The sequence below is a fragment of the Ambystoma mexicanum genome, chromosome 5q (assembly GCF_040938575.1).
Source record: "Ambystoma mexicanum isolate Mex_15411 chromosome 5q, UKY_AmexF1_1, whole genome shotgun sequence".
In the NCBI taxonomy this organism is placed as follows: domain Eukaryota; kingdom Metazoa; phylum Chordata; class Amphibia; order Caudata; family Ambystomatidae; genus Ambystoma; species Ambystoma mexicanum.
The window spans coordinates 108,699,960-108,720,512 of record NC_090933.1 but is presented as its reverse complement, the minus strand read 5'-3'; the positions used below and the strand labels follow the sequence as shown (position 1 = coordinate 108,720,512).

The following is a 20,553-nucleotide window of genomic DNA, read 5'->3' as shown; positions in this document are numbered from 1 at the left end:
GGAACTCTTTTCTTACCTAGGCGTGGCTGTGGAAGGAGACACCTAAGCACTACAGGAGGCTATTTAAACCACACCCGATGGATGAATCTTGCTTTGCGTTATTCTGCATCCTCTGCAGCAGAACGCTCATCGTGTCTTCTGCATCTGATCCTGGGCCTAAGGAAAAAGGCTTACCATCCTGAATCCAGTCTTCAGCAACACCTATAAAGACAAGAAAGAACAGGTTAGCATTACGGTCTTCAGTGACAGCTCTTCACTTACCTGGTCCATCGGCTGTCACCAACGCCTCGCGCTGCATTCCGGCATCTGAAAGACAAAGGCTTACCAACTCTTCGTGCGCTCCGGAGGTCTTCACACTGCATTCCGGCATCTGAAAGACAAAAGCTTACCAACTCTTCGCACGCTCCGGAGGCCTTCGGCGCTGCATCCCGCATCTGAAAGACAAAACAAGGTGCGTTTAAAGACATTGGGGAACTTTAATACTCACGTGCCATTACTCCTTTCCACATCTAACCCAGTGGGTATTCCGGCACCCTGCAGCCGCTCCGAACTTGTACCTGCAAAATAAAAAGACAGTTAGAGCGCATCGTGAAGCAGGCAACAAGCGCTTACTTACGTGCTTCCAGGCGCTTCTATTCATCACACGGGCTCCATCTTCAACTCACTTCAGCCCGTCATCCGCCATCGCCGGAACCCTGCAAAACAAGAAACATCATTACTAAAGACTTTAAAGACATTAGAATTACTCGAAACTTACCGTTCGTGCAGTAAACGACGGACAGCAGTCCTCTGAAGTCAAGAGGCCTGCTCCCCTTATCCAGTGAAGAAACTGGTTACAGCACCCTGCCCCGAGGCAGATGGAGAGCACGGCGTTCACTTACCTAAGGTGAGAGCGTTAACCTTTGGGGTTCTATAGGAGAAGAGAAAGGGAAGAAGAGAGAGACATTCAATAACCCAGTTCCTTAATCCCATATTTTCTAACAGCAGACATCTTACCCTTCGAGTCAGACATACAGTGCACAGAGGTCCAGCCCAAAGAGCCAGCCGTGTGTTACACATCACCTTTGAAGATACGGTATACGCCCAGTCAAGACCGGCGCCTCTACGGGAATCAGGTGAGCGTTACACTCACATGTCTGAATTAAGTTCTTTATGTCAGCATGGATATCTGGCCAGTAGAATTTCCCACTGATGTGAGCTTGGGTTTTAGATTGTCCTAAATGTCCCCCTGTCAAAGGAAAGTGTGCAATCTCTAACGCTATCTTGCGATGGGTTTTGGTTATTACTAACTGGAGGTTTCTTTCCTTTATAATAATCCCAGTTTCATGAAGAAAAAGGGGCCCCTTTTTTCTGGTCCTTCTTCCTCAGGAATCACTTGTAAGAAGGCATTTGCAAGTGCTGGACATTTTGGTGAGCAAAGGCTAGATCGGGAAGGATGGTAGGTTCTTCTTCCCTCTTTGCCTCAGTGATAGGTGTTTCATCAGCATCTCCAAAGCCTAAGCTACCTCTCTGTTGCCTTTGGTTCACTTTCTTCCTTAAAACAGGGAAATAGAGCCTTCTCCAGAATTCCCTGTGGAATATTGTCCCCACAGTGTATTTCAAAAGGAGTTTTCCCATGGTTCTGTTAGAGAACATTTATGTCTCCTTGAAGGTCTGGGTCTATGACGCCTGCCAGGACATCTTTACCAAACTTCCAGGCTATGCCAGATTTTGGGGTCAATCTTGTATAACAAACTGGAGGGGGTATTAGGACTAAGTCAATGGGAATCATCCCTCTTTTCCCTGGAGGGATAGTGGCTTCTCTGCTGCTACAAATGTCAAAGCCTATGGATTCTTTTGTGGCGGTAGGGGTGTCTGAGGCTCGGTGACTGTTTCTGGAATTTTAGGGTCCCCCAATGTGTCTCAGTTGAGTCGCATCCCACTTCTAACGCCATATGTAGGGAAGGCATAGTATTACAAGTATTGACACTGACACAATGGATACAATTTGTAAAACCTTTATTGAAAATGTTGGGGTTGGAGAAACTTGTATTCTGCCCTATAACTAAGATGGGAGTATCAAACGATAAATAAAACAGTCCTAGTGGAGTCTGTCAAATCAAAATGTCCCATGCTAACAAAAACGTAATACCTGCCCTATTTCTTTTACAAAAAAGTGAAAAAAGGAGAAAGTGTACGCAAAAGGAAAAGTCAATGTTCAAATGATAATCTGGCTGAACCAGCTCTCCTCCCCACGTTATGCTTCGCGGGGCAAGGTGATCCTAGTAGCCAGGATGCCACACTCTAGCTCGTCTTCCAACACAGTACACAGTTCATAACAGTGGATCGAGGCCCGCCTGGCCTTCCATGCTCAAAGTTCCTTTTCTTTAGCTTCCAAAATAATGTTTCAACCAAAACTTTCACAAGGCCCCCCTCTGCTGGGCTAAGAACTTTCACCATACAGTTCTCGTAGGTCCCCCCTCTGCCAGGCTCAGACCTCTTATGCAGAAGGGATGTGGCCTAGCAGTTCGGGCTGGACTGCCCCATTTGGGGTGGGGCCAAGCCTGATTTGCATATGGTCTTTCCCTTCTGTAATGGCTTGGCAGGCGAAGAACGGTGGTCTGGAGGGTTGCCCAGAGCATTGCCAGTGGTTAAGATTAATTCTAAACCTTCCAGCCATCACCTCTTTGTTTTTGCTATGTCACCCCGAGTGGGACGGGTATGCCCAGACGTGGGTCCCGTGCCTGCTGGGCCTAGAGACCCAAGCTACTCCTCACTGATGAGCCCCAACAAGGGTGAAACATGTTTGGGGATGCTTGTGGTCTCGTGCAGAAGGGATGTGGCCTAGCAGTTCGGGCTGGACTGCCCCATTTGGGGTGGGGCCAAGCCTGATTTGCATATGGTCTTTCCCTTCTGTAATGGCTTGGCAGGCGAAGAACGGTGGTCTGGAGGGTTGCCCAGAGCATTGCCAGTGGTTAAGATTAATTCTAAACCTTCCAGCCATCACCTCTTTGTTTTTGCTATGTCACCCCGAGTGGGACGGGTATGCCCAGACGTGGGTCCCGTGCCTGCTGGGCCTAGAGACCCAAGCTACTCCTCACTGATGAGCCCCAACAAGGGTGAAACATGTTTGGGGATGCTTGTGGTCTCGTGCAGAAGGGATGTGGCCTAGCAGTTCGGGCTGGACTGCCCCATTTGGGGTGGGGCCAAGCCTGATTTGCATATGGTCTTTCCCTTCTGTAATGGCTTGGCAGGCGAAGAACGGTGGTCTGGAGGGTTGCCCAGAGCATTGCCAGTGGTTAAGATTAATTCTAAACCTTCCAGCCATCACCTCTTTGTTTTTGCTATGTCAACCCGAGTGGGACGGGTATGCCCAGACGTGGGTCCCGTGCCTGCTGGGCCTAGAGACCCAAGCTACTCCTCACTGATGAGCCCCAACAAGGGTGAAACATGTTTGGGGATGCTTGTGGTCTCGTGCAGAAGGGATGTGGCCTAGCAGTTCAGGCTGGACTGCCCCATTTGGGGTGGGGCCAAGCCTGATTTGCATATGGTCTTTCCCTTCTGTAATGGCTTGGCAGGCGAAGAACGGTGGTCTGGAGGGTTGCCCAGAGCATTGCCAGTGGTTAAGATTAATTCTAAACCTTCCAGCCATCACCTCTTTGTTTTTGCTCAGACCTATTATGAGACAGTTAACACAAAGTGGCAAGGGGGGGTACCTTCCCCAAGCTTAATGCAGTTCACGTGTCCCTCAATCGGGCTCTGACTACTTTCGATTGTCCAAGTCTTTCCAGTGTCCATGGTTTTTGCTTACTGACCACCGCAGGACCACTCTGACTCAATGTTCACTATTGACTTTCACTCTTGCTGTTTGTTCGGTCTTTTGCTTTAAACAATGCATATTTCACGTAGACTTTCGGGTGGGTTACTTCTTTTCACTAGACCACTCTGTTACTTAGTATCACTAATCTTGCAGCTGTATTTCACTTTAAAGTTCATTCACAGGTATGCCTTTCTTCGCGTCTCACCCACACGCGTGCAGCTTTTACTTGTGATATGATTTTGCTGCTTCATTCACTTTAACACACACCGGTCTCTCAGGTCGCTTGCCAACTCACCGGCTGGGTGGACTTCTTTATTGTTTCGCGTTTTCCGATTTTCGAGTCAAGGTTAGTACCACAGGCTTGACCTCGCCTCCGCAACTCTGCCGTTCACCCAGGAGGGTCGTTGGCGTCCTTGGAACACAATGCAATCTTCACATGTGGGATCTGGCCTTCTCCACGTGTCTTACTTGGTCTATCGGAGAAAACGGCAATTTGGGACAAATAAGGGAGACTAATATTATAATCATTGGATTTTCATATATGTTTAATTCAAACTTGAGAGAAGTACTTTGATTTAGCACAAAACTATGGCTCTTGTAGATTTCTGTATTTGTGCAAGATATGATGTTCCATTAATATCACTAATTGGGAATAAACTCTAAACTAAGGGGACTCAATTATATCAAATGCTTGCCAGATCAGATGACATTCTCTAAGAAACAGGGGGAACATACATATACATTTTTATTCATTCTTGTTCTCAGGATACAGATATATGAAAAGGATTACATTATTAATTCTAAACATTAGTAAGAGAAAGGAATCTTGGATTACTATTGGATACCTTAATAGTAATTTAGTCAAAAGGCGGGGCAATCTGCATCACGTGAGTATATAAGGGGAAGCAAAATGGCGGATGCCCTTGTAACGCTGTATTTACGAACGAGAGGGAGATTATCTTCAAGAATGGGTAAGTCCTTTTTGATCAAGTAAACAGGTGTTATCACATCAGGTAAAGGAATATTTAAAAACCGTAGGTGTAATTGCGAGACGTGTGAATAGTGAGATGCAAGTTTTTAAACATGTGGCAGCGAGATGGTAACACATAGCAATGTGACCAGGTCTGTTTTATTCTAATTTGCTCTACCTTATTGGGAACGGAGGAGCAGAGACGTGCAAAAGCACTACAGGGGAAATGCCAATACAAATAAGAGAACAGTAGCCCATACTTGTTACACATTGAAGCAAATTGTTATTTTACTATAAGGGAGACTGAGTGATTATTCATGGGCAAATATAGCCGTGGTTAATGCACAGCAACAATCTAGTTGCAGATGATATATGGAAAAGCACATACAAGAACACTGCAGGGATTCCACATAAGGGAAGTGTAAGGGAGAAACTATTTTGAACTAATGTTCATGAAATTAATTTAGAGCATGGTGTTCTTGATACAGAAGAATCGGGGATTAACCCGTGACTGCCAATGATGAGAAGAGTCTACGATTATGATGATTTATGCTAAGAAGCCAAATGGGTGGGTCAAAACTTATAACATAGCTTGCTAAATAGGACATGATATGGTTTTGATACAGATTTGTACTTGGTGATCACTATCACTAACCATTTATTTATTGGATTTACATTTCTCAATGACCTACTTTTTTTTAAAACTCTTTTTATTGGATTTTACAAGATAACAAACAGAACAACATTCCATCAACACCACCTCCTTCCCCCTCCCCCCTCACTCAATTACCTACTTAATCCTGCCCTTCAACCAATCCCCTTCTGTCTGTGATTGTCATACACACACACACTTTTTTTTTATTTGTGAAAGATTGTGATAACTAATGTCCGGTTTTGAGAAGGGCTTAGTGCCGAAACACGTGTCAACCAGAGGACATTATTGGTTTATTATTTGAATTCAATTAAAAAAACATTAAATACAAAACTAATAAATATAAAAAAATACTTAACTCGGCTCTGCGCTCAGCGCTTATTTGGAAACACCAAATGGACTATGTATGATGACCATTTGCACTGAAATAGTGTTACCTGGGCACCTAATGTCACTACCGTTCAATTTGATGGCAGCCTCTGTCACATGACTGTACTTCATTGCCATGCACGTTGCCTATGATGCTAGCAGCTTAGCATGAGGCCTCTCCCAAGTATGTGATGACGGTATTTGGCTGTATGCGACTGGTCCTAGCCTTATGAATCCAACCTCTCCATTTGGACTCCACCACTCACAGCTGTGCTACCAGCCCCTTGACTTAGAGCCTTCTCTGTGATCCTCCACTTCTTGTTCCACATAGTCTGTTCCTTTATGCATTCCTCATCCTTCGTTTTTTCACTCTGCTCCATTTCTCTCTGTGCGCCTAACACAAACACGATTTTTACTATACAAAAGCAAAAACGATGGGCTTTGTCAGTGATTGTTTATAGGTATCTGTTCTGCCCACTCCCTACTGGGATTACCTTGACCAGTCAGATTTTAAAAAGACATTGGGCTTGATCACGAATTTGCCAGTATTTCCTCTGTAAATAATGCCAAACCCTATTGCTGTTACTGCATGTGGTAAGCGTGAAGTAAATCGAAGGGTCCACATGGGTCATGCAGGCCCGTCAGTTATTCCCCATTATGGAGCAGTGGGGTTCCACTTTACCACGTGCTTTTGTGTGGGAGTAATTACCTCCACACAAAAGCACTCGTAAAATATGAGTTTTAGTATTCGACAGAGCAGTAAAACATTCCAAATTCTGTAGTGAGATTAACCTGTAACAGGAATGAAGAACTTCCATAATTCGGAAACTAGACATTGGTTGAGTTCTACAGAGGAAGGTGAATAGAAAAGTTTGTCAAAGAGGCTAAAATCAATGTGACGGGGACCTCGCACATTAGAGCCTTCCAGGAGCTGAGGGAGGAATGGGAGCTGAACATACGCAACCATTACAGACACCTACAATTTAGGCATGCCCGGGCACCAAACCTTGGAAGAGGCCGGGGACCCTCAGGCCTGCCCACTGGAAAAAACCATGTTAGACGGGGTGATTAAAGAGAAGCAGGTATCACCCCCCCCCCCCCACCACCACTCCCCCATAGAGCACTTACACTGCACTCAACTAGACAATTGGAGGACCTGAAGCAAAGATGGGAGAGGGATCTGGGGGACATGATGAGAAAGAGTGAAGGGATGCAGTGCAGCACCCAAGAGAGGTGGTGATAGCAGCCAGGCTGCGACTGATGCAATTCAAATACTTACATAGGGCCTCATTACGACCCTGGCGGAAATCGCGGTGCATAATGCACCATGGAGCACGGCGGAAAGCTGCCGATAGCGCCATGGGGGTTGGCGGATTTTCCGCCCCATTCCGACCTTGGCGGGGCGGTAAATCCCCATTCACCATTTTACCCTTCCCCATTCCCATTTTTGCCCCATAGGGTATAATGGGAGTGGGGAAGGCGTTAATTACGCCACCGTAAAATACGGTGGCGTAATTAACAACAAGGTCCCGTAGCGCCATGGATTTCTCCGCCCGGAAAAACCAGGCGGAAAACGCTCCATGGCGCTACGGGAACTCGTAGTAGGGCGGACGGGTCCGCCGCGAATAACGCTGGCGTAAACCCACTCCGCCAGGGTCGTAATGATGCCCATAGTCTATTACTCTAAGGAGAGATTGTGACAGATGGCGAGAGGAGAGGACGATACATGCCCTAAATACAACACAACTAAAGGCACATACTATCACATGGTCTGGGACTTTCCAATGTTAAAGAAATACTGGGGGAGGCTGCAAAGGGAGCGGGAAGCTATACTGGAAAGACCAATGCTGATTACCGCTAGAGAGGCGCTGCTGGTAATATGGTCAGACATGGAAGTGGATAAATATATTAGGATATTCGGAAACATAGCATGTATAGCAGACAAAAGAGGAATAGGAAAAAAGTGGATGGGAACGGAGGACCCAGCTATAGCGACATGGCGGACGATGATGGATGCCATCAAAAGATGGGACCAGTTGGTTTATAGGGGCAGAGGCTGCACACATAAACGCAAGAAGATCTGGGGGAAATGGGACTGAGGAAAGGGTCGGTACGTAGACCGGGGCGGAGGAGTGCGGTCCGTGAAGAGGAATGGGAGGGGGCAGAGAACTATGGGCACCAGGCCCATAGTGGAGGGCACAACACTGGGGAGGAGGGTTGGCGGACATTGGGGGGGCGAGGGGGCCAGAGTGGGGAGATACAAAAGATGCAATGTAATACACTTGTCTGTTCCAATTGGCTGTGGTAATGTCTCTGTTTTAGAAATCCTTACAATATTTATTAAATAAAGAAGAGTCTAAAATCAGAATGTGCTGACCAATACACTTCGCCTCCCATTTGACATATAAGGTGATTTCAACACTCAAGGCTCAAGAAGTCCGCTCAGTATATGTCTAATTCCGACCTGGTCACTTCTGTATGTGTCGATTCTATCATGTTATCATTCGTCCCCGATTTCCGTTTCATAGGTATGATAAAACGGCTGCTATATTTACTGACGCCCATTAAAACAGTTCAGTGGAAACGGGCTCCAGAGCATGAGAGCCTACACATGGGAGATGCATTTGCAATTTGGTACTGCACGTGTACATGCTGGTTAGGGGGCAAGAGATAGGAAGGAGCCTAGCGGACTGGCACAAGCAGATTGGTGGGTCCAAAATCCCACAGTGTGCCAACTTCCTTCCAAGATGGAAGCACGTTAAGTACAGACAAAGCTGTTTAGCTCAGTCCATAGAAGGTACTAACGGATCTTGTGTCTGGGAAATAAAGCAATACCTTCTCAAGTTATGATTTTTATTGAAAATTATAAGCAAGGTTACAGATGGGGTAAAGCAGTAAGTTCCGCACCTGAGGTTGGTGCAAATATTTATTTTCTTCTGAATTTGTATCTTTATTTATACAGTTCTTTGAATACACAACCAGGCGAGAAATCCGATTTAACTCTGTGACTGAACTATGTGCAGAAGTTCCGGAACATCAGACCTTCATTGGAATGAAGTACTGCCCCAAGGACTGGTCCCCCTTGCCTGAGAATATCGTGTGGGAGTTTAAACCGGTGAGTATTCCAATCGAAACTTGACTGAGTAAAATACAAAAACAATATGTGTGCACCAATATTTTTCATAACGTGTTTCCTGCTTATTAGGGACTTGTATGGTAAAGCTGCGGGCTCATAATTGTTCCTTTGAAAAGCTTGGTGTGGTGAATAGCATTCATCTGGACGATTGGCAGGGCCCTCGAAGGAAATGATTGTTTCTGCCAACCCATCCACGCCGCCAAGCAAACCTGCCTGCATTACCACCAGCTTCTGATTATGATGCCGGCTGTAATACATTTGATTCCTGTGGAATCTGTGTACATGCTGTCTACCATGCACATAAGGACAGACCGCATTTGCACTGCGCTTCAAAGATAGAAGGCCTCATTACGAGTTTGCTTGTATCCCGCTGGTAAATCTGGCGGGATACTACCAAACGGAATTACTGTTACCAGCACTTGGTCTGGTGCAATTACCGGCAGATTACAACTGCTGGTAAATGTGGTATATCCCCATTCCATGGAGTCCCGTAGGACTCCATGGGGGGATTTGTCGGTATTAGCGGCGCTGGTAATACCGGCTATTTTTGCTGGTGGGGTGGCGAAATTACCACCAGCTCTTGGCTGGAGGTAATTCCGTCTACCCCACCAGCAAACTTCCGTACTGGCAAACTGGTAATGAGGCCCAGTGTAATTGTAACACAGAAATCTGGGTTCTCCCGGATTTCTTTATGGTTACACAATTCTTCTAAAGAGACCAAAATAGCACAAATTGGACTGCTTGCATTTAAGTGCAAACGTTTACGGTCCCAAATGTGCTATTCTCTGGGCACTTTGAAAAAAGACGTCCTTTGTGCCTTGAAAGGGATGTGGGCTAGGTCCCGGAGAAGGTGTGATAACTCAACAAGTGTATGTGATGTGGTAATGTGGGCCGTGTAACACCCTTTCCATGGGGCTGTTACTGCCCTGACTGAAGCCGTTATGTTCTGGCCAGAATAGTTATTGTCTGGTATGGGCACAGATAATGTCCAGCCTGGGGCCAGTTATTGTGGTGGTCTGCGGTCTGGTTTTGCAGTTTCTTTGGGTGGTTGTTATTGTGGCAGCGCCTGTAATTGCCTTGACTAGGAGGGAGTAGGAGTAGTGTAATTGGCCTGGCTGTAGTTCTTTTAATGCCTTTACCATGACCCGTTTCTTGGGGCAGAGCGAAGAGGGCAACTGCCTGGGGAGCAGAGCTAAATAGCTAAGGGAGTGGGGGGCACAGGAAGGAGCTCACCCAGACAGCTACTTCTGAGCTCACCGGAGACAAAGTTAAGCATTAGTTTGTTACTAACAAAGGAATGCATATTCCCAACCAGCCCCAGAGATGCTCTGGAGACACACACCCGGTGCCCCTTACTCTTGATGCTGACAGCCTTTTAAGTGGGGGCAATTTATAAGTGATGGCTCATTTAACAAGCCATTGTTTTTACACAGTGTGCTTAACATTTCAATGTGAAGAACTGAACATGGGGCATTTTTATTCCGAAGGCCAGCACAAAGCCTCAGTTAGCTGACCAAATCCAAAAGAATTAACTTGCCACACAGAAAAAGTTGTTAATTTTCTTTTCTTTATTTTCATGTCTTTTTATTTGACACACCAAAACGTTTTTTTGGGGTATATTTTTAGTTACACATGGCACATGCTTTGGAAGCTCAACTGTCATTGGCCCTCATTACGGGGCTGCAAGTAAAACCCGCCGTTAGGCAGTGGGGTACCTGTAACACCGTTTCCGCCGTCAGACATCCCGGTGCCACTGGGATATCATAGCAGGCGGCGGAACGATAAATCCCCATTCCCGTGGCGTCCCATAGAACCCTAGTCCAAAAGGACTCCACGAGAATGGGGTCACTGGAGCACGGGCACCGTTGCTAACGGCAGGGGCCTGAACTCCTGGCAGGTCAAGCCTGCTGGGAGTTCCGTGCCCCTCTCTGCAAACTCGCAGTTTGGTGGTCCGGAAAGGGTGCCAGTACGTTGCTACCAGCACCCTTGAATCCAGACCACCAAACATGTAATGAGGGTCATTTTCTTGCTTAAGTTTTCTAGTGGCTGCTTTGAGACATGGACTAAATTCATCCACCCTGCATCAAAGGTCTTTTCATTTTCTTAACAAGCCAACCACTGCCAGGTGCACACCAGATGGCACCTCAATGTGACTTGGCACCTTCATTAGGGTTCATTGTGTGTCACCACGCAGACAGTAGTCCATGGCAAATCAATGCAGTGAAATGTGTGCAGCAATGATTTGTGCACTGCACAAGTCACCACCCTGTTGGTTAATGGTGTCTATGTGGTGCTCCTCTATGCAACAGCACATATGCCTGTTTTTATCCTATGCGTGCCATGTCCATACAATAGCACACTGGAACGTTTTGTGTATGTGGCTCTGACGAGTATGTCATACTGTGCCCACGCTTAAACACATAAAGCAATCAAAGAAGTTACCTCAAGTTGTACATCGACTAGGCCAAACACCCTTTCTGGACTGCCACACTAATTTTCACTAGCTGCGTGCAAGCGCTAATAAGAGATGCAAAATGTTGTTATTACTAACATTGGTAAAATAGCTGGACCAGAGACTAAAGAAGCCCTACGTAACAAAGTATTAGCCTGGCTGCGCCAACGCACAGGCCCAGGGATTGTTAGATCGGGTGATCTGAAAGTCCTATGTAGAATTAACTTTACTGAGTGGTGCTCCTCACCTAATAGTGACTGTGTCATCGTGGGATGCGGGTCTAGCACTCTACCACTATTTCTTGCCTTGTGCAACTACTTCCCAAAAGGGATAACCAACTGTAAAATAATACTATAACTGCTAGTCGTATAAAGTACTATCCATATCTGGTGCTTTATACTGGCACTTTAACAGTATGGGTTAATTAATTTCTTATTGGGTTCAGTTGGGTTTTAGGTTGTACTTTTTTCTTGTTTTTATGTTGTATTTTTGTTGTTGGTCTAATGTATGCGCCATCATGTCTGAGGGTCTATTGTGCGCGATATAAATAAATAAATGTAAATATAAATGAATGTCATCTGTGTTAGATAAAGCATGGGTCTGCTCTTTCCTGTAGAAATAACCCCTGTGGCCTGCGTAATGGTGAGGAGGTAGTGGCTGAGGAACGGTAGACCCTTTACCACGCATTAGAAGCCGGTTTTGTTTAAAACGTTTCATCAGTTTACGCTTCAATTTCTTTAATACCACTCTTCTGCAGTTTCAACCAAATAACTGAAAAAAAACATTGAAAATGACTCAACTCCTAATTTTCCTTTTTTCTTTCTTTTCAAAACTACATTTCCCTCTGTTCACTGCTTATCTGTAGTCATTGGCAGTAGTTGCCCTGTCTATATGTCACTTCCTGTCCATCAACTCTGATACATGCTGCTACTCACCGTTTTGGGTGCTCTGGTAAGTAGGCGTGAGATATAGACGTGGAGTTAGTCTTTGTCCTCTTAGATGGTGTAAAGGTCACTCCTTCCGGTCTGATGTCTTCCGGTTCACCTCTAGGGCCTTGACATCTGCAACTGGCCTGCACAGCACTAGACATAAAAGCATGTTATACCTATCCCTATAGCATATAGTTGCTATAGGGATAGGTATTTGTTCGCTGGCCAACTCGCTAGACGGTGCAACATTATCGTTACGTCCCACAGTTGTAACTATTTTGGTTCTGGTGGTGCTCTTAGACAGGCTTTTTTTATGAACCTCACTACCGCTGGGTTCTCTCCTATCGGAACCCCTTCTACGGGTAGGTGTCCTGCTGAAATTGCCGACCTATAGACCCAATTGTCTTGAAGGCCCTGTCGTCCTGTAACAAGTGTGCTAGGAAATTCAGGACTGCTACTACAGGGGCAGAAACAGGAAGAAAATGTCTCCCTCTGCACCAGGCCGACCACTTACTCCAAGCCTCGTCATAGCTTCTCTGTGTGGATGGTGTCCATGATTCAGTGATGAGCTTTGCCGCCTGTTTCGAAAATGCCTAGCAATGCCCAGCGTCTCCTGATATCCTGCACGCTATTAGCGGGAGAGTCCCTTTCACTCTCAGAGGATGAAATGATCCAGCTGGGCCTGTGAGCAGGTGTTCTCCGGCCGGAAGGAACTGCGGCAGATGCACGGTCAACTCTATCAGGGTCAGAAACCATACATGAGACTTCCACATCAGGGCTACGAGTATCAGCTCTGCTCTTTCTCGGCACGTTTTCACTAGGACCCTGCTCAGCATCATTAAGGGGGGGGGAAGCGTAGTGCAGCCCCCCTCGCCGATCCTACAGAAATGTCTCTGCTCCTAGGGCCGTCGTGTCTAGTGTCCTTCTGTGCGTTCAGCCATGACACAAACAGATCTGTGTGACTGGCCCCCATAACTGTTCCAGCCATTGGAATATCTCTGTGTTCAGTTTCCAGTCGCTGGAGTCTGTTAGTGTAAAGACGCCGGTGGAGGGTGTCTGTACTTCCGCTCTCTATATGGTAGAGGAGAGGCACAGAGGACCCAGCCAAGATTCTCTATTATTGGTGCGTGGTCGAGCAATCAAGGCCTAGCTTCTCAGGAGGTGATGCGGGCTGGTTCTTAAGTACAGTATAGTCCCCAAGCACCCACAAAGGAATGACCGCACACTGTATTGGTTAAGACACAGTCTTTATATAATTAATATTCAAAGGTCACATACACTATCACGATAACTCACTTTGTACTCCGAAAATCAGCAATGGTAAATATATACAGTTCTAAAGTGGTACCACTAACGTTATCAGATCTCATTAAAGTGCATACGGTCAGAATGACACACAAATCAAAATAAAGAGGAAACCAGCAGTAGAGAGAGGAAGGAAAGCAAGAGGGTTGAACAATTGGCAGAATACTGGTCCTGCTACCTAGACACAGTTCTGTGTGGAGATCCCCCCACCTGGGCAACCTGTAAAGCAAAGATGTATCACAAGCCCAGTCCATATATTGTTCACACTAGACTTCCCAATAGTTCTGCAACCCCAAAGTACCTTGGCGTTGTAGCGTTCCTCGTCGGGGAATCGACCTCCCTTCTTGAGTGTCCTCCCTTTCAGACAGGAGTCACGTCCGTAGAACGTCCGACGGAGAACAGGTCGAGCTACGACGTTGAAGTGGCCGCATCGTTCCTAGCGGTGCTTGTTGACGGGGAAGTGTAAACGTCCTGCAACGAAGAGGCATGCGGGGCTCCTCGGTGTTGATAGTTCTGGACCGCAAAGAGTTTGAAGAACTGTGGCCCAGCAAGGGCGTCGAGTCGTCGGCATCTATGTGGTTCTTAGGTGACGGGAAACCCACCGGCGGATGCTCCTCAGCGCGTCAACGGTCAGGCCTTCTCCAGCAGGATACAGCGGCGACGATACGGACAAGAGCGTCCTTGGATCAATGAACTTCTTAGGCAAAACGGGAGCACAGCAGCTCCAGTCGGCGACAGCAGTCATAGATAGTGGCGGACAACAGTCCGGGCGCTTCTCTTTGGATTTCCGCAGCAGTCCCCGTATCGGGTTGGCAGCCTGTCGAAGGTCTGTCTACCAGGGAGCTTTGGCAAAGGTCTGCTGGTGCACGATGGTCCCTCGTAGCTCGGGAAGAGGGTGCCTTACCAGGTCCTCTCTGGGTCAGTCCTTGTAGGCACAGCAGCTTTCAGATGGTGAAGGAGAGCAACAGCAATTCTTCTCGTCCAGCAGGGCTTCAAGGTCAAGCTTCACTCCAGTTACTCGTCGTAGTGCACTTGAGCTTCTGAACACGATTCCCAGATATACTGTTGATCGCCCATTCATTCCGCTGGGTCATACTCGAGCATCCAATCACGACTAAGGGCATTCAGGCAGGCAGGCAGCCAATCAGGCACACAGTGCATTCAGGCCATTCACTTCTCTCCAGACACTCACAACAAGTTATGTGTATAGGGACAAGTACCAAGCCATTCAACACTCCAAACTGCATTCATACCGGTTTCGGGCAGGGCTGTCTCAGCCATTGTGTCAAACGCCAGATACTAGACACCCACAACATAGAATGCGTATTCATCACACACTCCATTCACCCAGGTCCCACTCACAACGCGGTCGTTGGGAAGGCTCCAGCCAGTCTGGTCAGCACTTCCCCACACTACCATATATTGAACTTCCACCCAACAGCCAGTCAGGGGGAAGGGACAGAGGCAGGGCTTCCCGGGACTTAGGGAAGATCAAGGTAACAGGCGATGGAAGGCAAGGGGCCACGGGGGCCATTTTGTCTCCATCAGGAATCTACCGATTCCAATGACAGGGCCTGGGCATCCCAAAATGGAGGACGCTAAGGGCACCAGTCATTTCATCACAGAGCTGCCACCAGCCCATACCCTGCTCTGTGGGCCACCCACAGGTGCCCAAAAACATACACTAGGGGCACAGGGTTGTACCCCTACCCATGGGTGCCATAAGGGTATCCCATAGGTCTGTTCACCAAACCAAGAGAGAGCGCTGCACCGCCAGGAGTCCCACATGAACTCCTGCACGGAAAACACGACGGAACACAATAAAAAGCAGTAAAGGACAAGGATACGGAGGCCCTGTCCCTCCGATGCATTTCCAGCATCACGCTTGCCCCCCCAGACTGAGGTTAGGGTGCCTAATCTCCCACGGGCAGTCTTTGCTTTTTGAGCCACCGCTTCCCGATAACCATCCTGCAGTTTCCGATTGCGTCACAGAACTCACAAGCGTTCACAGAAATGTCGAAGTCTGCTTACGTGAGGCCCAGAAGACCGCTAAAACATATGCTGACCAACATCAATCACCTGCACCAGCCTATGAGGCCGACATGAAGGTGTGGTTATCCACCAAGAACCCACGTATGCCTGGGCGATGCCCGCTCCTTCCTCGTTTTGTGGGCCCTTATGAGATTGTCCGAGCCATCAACCCCTTGGTGGTAAAGTTAGCCTTGCCCCTTCCTTAAAAAAATCCACCCAGTGTTCCATGTTTCCTTGGTGAAACCGTTTCGTGCAGATACACGCCTTCCATCTCGTCCCCCATTAGTCCCTGTGCAAGGGTCTGAGGAATACAAGGTCAAGAACATCTTAGATACTAAGGTGCGTGGTGGTATTGGGTACCACCTTATTGACTGTAAAGGCTACGGTCCCGAGGTTCAGACATGGCAACCCATCAATAACATCCACGTTCCCCTTCTTCTTGCCCGGTTTCATGCTTACCGTGGGGTGACTGTCCCTTTGAAGGAGGATACTGTCAGGAATCGGGACATTGACCCACGAGGAACCGTTCCTGCCAGTGTTGATTCCCGTAGGCTAGCAGCAGAACGTACATCTGTCGGAAGCTACACGGATTCCTTGCTTCAGAGATGGTCGCTATTCCTGTTTCACCACAGGTCGTCATGGCGACAGTGGAAGCATGCACCTCAACGTCACCCATCCGGAAGCAGGACAACAGCTATGGTTCGCGTTGCGCAGGGAGGCGCACTTCGAACTGTTAAAATCCACCCACTTGTTTCAGGCTATGTTCTTGGCTCCTGTGTTCTTGGTTTTCTGCTTTTTGCCCTTGCCTATGTTTTGCTCTACTTGTTTCTTGGTCCCCGTTATTACGGAACCCTCGTCTGAACTTCCCAGCTCCCGCTTCGTTTTTGGTCCTGACTGCCCTCCCGGTTTCCAACGCTGAACGCTACAAGGATATTCTCTGTCACACGTTTTACCGCTAGATGCTGCCCGTGTACGATCCGGCTCTGCAAAGTAATACGACTGCCTATTGTCACTCGTTTTGCTCCAGACACCTCCCGCATGCAACATACCCTGCAAGTATACACAGACTGCCTATTGTCACATGTTTCGCTCCTGACGCTGCCTGCACGTTATCAGACGCTGCAAGTGATAACGGACTGCCTCTGTAACACGGCTGGATTAGGAAATTGCCACTTGTTGCCGACCCGAATTGCTTTTTGACTCATCTTCTACTGGGATTTATCTGCCTCTTTCCTGGTTGTTTACACGCTCAGGACATACCAAGCACCAGTACTAGAGACGCTTGCTGCAGGTGCTTTTAGGTGCCGTCGGGGTAGGGTTCCTGGAGGTCAACATACCACGCTGATGTTCCATCCCTGCCAGACGCTCGTTTGAACAGCAGGAACAACATTGCCTTCTACACCGGAGACTGGTGTTGTAGTAGGAGTGTTTTGTCGTTAGAATATATATTGCAATTAGTGTTCTCTATTGTTTAGTTACTCAAACTCGCTGGATAATATCCTAGACTCCAGTGCTTGGATCTTGGGGACATTTCATCACCGCCCTAGATTGACCGGCCCTCCTCATTGTATCCAATTAAGGTTGGTCCCACTTTATTGTAGGCAGGGGTTTTCAGTATACAGTCTAGTGGTACTGATATTGTTCTGTTTTGTTTTCCACAGCCGGTGGGTCGTGGGTGTGTGGATCCTCTTTCGACTGCTAGACCTCTCTGTCTGTTTGTTTCAACAGCAGAGAGTTACAACAGTAGGAAGAATTCTTCAGCTACTGTGCAGGCCTTCTGGAACTTGTCCTCCTTCCAAGCAATACACTTCTTGGTAGTGAGTCTTGACAGTCTCCCCTGAGGAAACCCTCCCTCCATGCCCCATATCTCCACCACCCAGGTGATCCGCCCTCACATATCCACCCCCAGGGATTCAAAAGTGGTAGCCTTTCCCTGACCACCTGAGCAGCAGATGTTGGGGAGAAGGAAGTGAGGACACCCTCTGGTTTCTCACAGTATTGTTTCCTGTCTATGGATATGATTCCTTAAAGATGATTCTGCATGCTCACACTGAGACTCAGCTCCTCATCATCTAATATTCTCCTGAAAGAAGAAGCAAAAGAGCCCATGTACCCCATTTGAGTGGCTGATGTTGCAGCCATTTTATGCTTTCATCCAAACATGCAAAAGGTCTGAATGAGTATTCATGGTTACAAACATTTGAATGTTAGGGTGAGTGTTGTGAACAGTGATGTGAGCACTAAGCCATGTGCTGGTTATGTATTTAGAGATTCACACATACAACCCTTTTATCACAGACTTGTTTATCAAGTAGAGAGATCTCCGATCACTGTTATATTTCTGAAATTCTCTGTGATTTAATACAAAGCAGACAGGAACACTCTTTGGTTCCATTTGTCCCCTTTCTGTGATGAATCCGATGAAGTCATCACTTCACTTCCAGAGGTGACCTCGCCCCATGTGGCGAGCGGACGGCAGCCGCTACCTGATATCGACCCTGGGGGTGGCTATACGAGGGAGGATCACATGGGGGGAGGCAGCCCTCAGGCGGGTGTCATGGCATCATCAGATGATACAGGGTATCCCCTTGTTTCTTTTGAGAATACCCCAGCCATTCCCCATGCATTGATGGCTCGTTGTTATATCTCCCCTTGCCCACCTAGGAAAACCACTGAGGACATACTCTTTGACTTTTTACATTCATCAATTGTGGATGGGCCTTGTAGCACCATTAGAAACACTCTGCCAGACTTTAAATCTAAATTGCCAAAACCAAACTACCAGTACCATAAACCCAAGAATGAGAAAGATGCACCGAGTAATGAGGATTACAGAGAGCCCAAAGCACACGCTGCACTTTAGTATTTGGTAAAGTCAACCCAAAGCCGGGAGATTCAAACTGGCGAAACAGCTGAGAAGGAGTCAAAATTGTTGGCTTGAGAGTGCGACCTCTCTTGATGCAGAGCGAGAGAGCAGAGGGCTGGAAGTGTGTCCGTGCAATGAAGCGGCTTTCCGAAAAGGAGAAGGAAAACAGACTGCAGGCCAACGTACGCGGTGAGGATGCCAGAAGCCGACACTGAACCGGATCCCAGAGAAAATTGTAACCGAAACGAGAGAGCCGTGAGAATCTGTGAAACAATGCAGAAATGGCGAGAGAAGGCAACACGCCACACAACCACCACAGGCTTGCAGCTGCAGAACTGACATATGCCAGCCAAAGCTGGTGAGTCCACCCAAGGGACACAGGCATGCTTGGCGTGTTGGAAAGCCTGTCAAAGTACAACCAACATAATTAAAGTAAATGGGAAAGAACGAGCAAGGAAATACTCATAAAAAGGCATAACAAAGAAAGAAGCTATCAAGTTTGTGAATGTATGTATTACATTTGTGTGAATAAGCCTGGCAGGATAGTGCACCAGGCAAGTTAAGGAAGATGAAATAAGTATAAAAGACAGACAGGTTTGCGGTGTGCATAGAGCACATACAGGAAAGGTGCTGGCAGGAGAGTATTCCAAGCAAATCGAGGGACACAGAAGTACACATGAGAAAAACCCTGGCAGGAGAGTACCAGGTGAATGCAAATTGCAAGTGTGTTCTTACAAGGCATAAATTAGTTTTCAAAAATTGATTAGCAAAGTTTGCTAATTAAAATGTTCTTGATTAGCAAACAAACCCATTTGATTAGTGATGTTTTACTAATATTTGTAATGACACCATGGGCCTTATTAGGACCCTGGCAGAATGGGTTTAACAGCGCTGGTAAAGGTGCCGGAGCCGTTAAACCCATTCCGCCCTATTATGAGGTCCCCTTGCAGGACCCACTCTGGACATCTGGTCAGACCAGACGTCCTTTGCGGGTCCCGCGAGGGGACCAGGGAGATAACAGCAGGCCCATTATTAACGTGTCTGTTGTTAGCTCCCTCCCCAATACCATTGAGCCCTATGGGGGCTCAAATGGGAATGGGGGTGAGTACATTGAATGAGGAATTACCGGGTCCTCCAAGGTTGGGATGGCCCGGTAATTCCTCATTCAAGGAACACGGGCCTGAGTTTGGAGGCAGCCATGCCCTTATTATTGTAATGAGGCCCCATGTGCCAAAGACATAAAATGAGCATCAATGCAGCATGTGTGTGTACCGCTGAAGTAAAACATTAGTGAGATGAGCCAAGTTTAGTACATTCTTTACATTCTTTAAAATTCAGCTATCCTTCAGGTAGATTAAGGCATACATTACTTTTACCCCCGGGTCCACCTTTTCCAGGCTCAGACCCCTCTTGAATGCCTCCATGCGCCAGTTTCACTTTGGCTTGTAATCCAAAGGATTTCAAACATTCTTTCTTCGTTACATTCACGATTCATTAATGTCTTTTTAAACAGTTCACAGTGAACTTCCTTTTCTCGGGTTCACTCTTGTCAGCACTAATGTTCATTGAGGCATCAGACTTTGCCCTTGTTTATCGGCATCCCTCCGTCGGGTTCACTCTTGCCTATCTTTTCTTTCACCAAGCGGGATTCGTTTTCCTTTAACTTTCCATTACTTGCTGGACAAAGACTTTTCGACTGTACAGCGGATTTTGCTAGATCATTGTATGACCACTTTGACACTCTTCTCACGGCCCTCGCACAGCCTTCTGGTATTGGTAATTTCAACAAAATTGGGGAACCAACTGGAGTCTCTCACCGTACACCCACGTGGTGTCGGACCCTTTCAGCTGGCTTTTCCCTATGATCTTCACAGTTCTTTGAACCTTCTTTAACTTGCAACTTTCATTCAACACAGTTTGGTTTCTTATCGGTTCTCCCCGTTGACTCACTGGCTGTGATTAACCGCTTGGTTTTCCTTGTATGTGGATTCGAGGATGGTACCACGTAGCAATCACCTACTGTTCTCCTGCTCATCAGTGTAGG

The 20,553-nt window shown here is 47.1% G+C and overlaps 1 protein-coding gene across 3 annotated transcripts in view; it reads left to right on the top strand.

Moving 5' to 3' along the window:
* The window catches only part of GALNT4 (polypeptide N-acetylgalactosaminyltransferase 4), a 492,533-nt gene that overhangs the window by 433,856 nt on the left and 38,124 nt on the right, over positions 1-20,553 (top strand). For all 3 annotated transcript variants that reach the window (XM_069620611.1, XM_069620612.1, XM_069620613.1), the window contains one exon: positions 8,753-8,905. In XM_069620611.1, the coding sequence (XP_069476712.1) occupies positions 8,753-8,905 (153 nt within the window). The remainder of the gene's footprint in view (positions 1-8,752; positions 8,906-20,553) is intronic.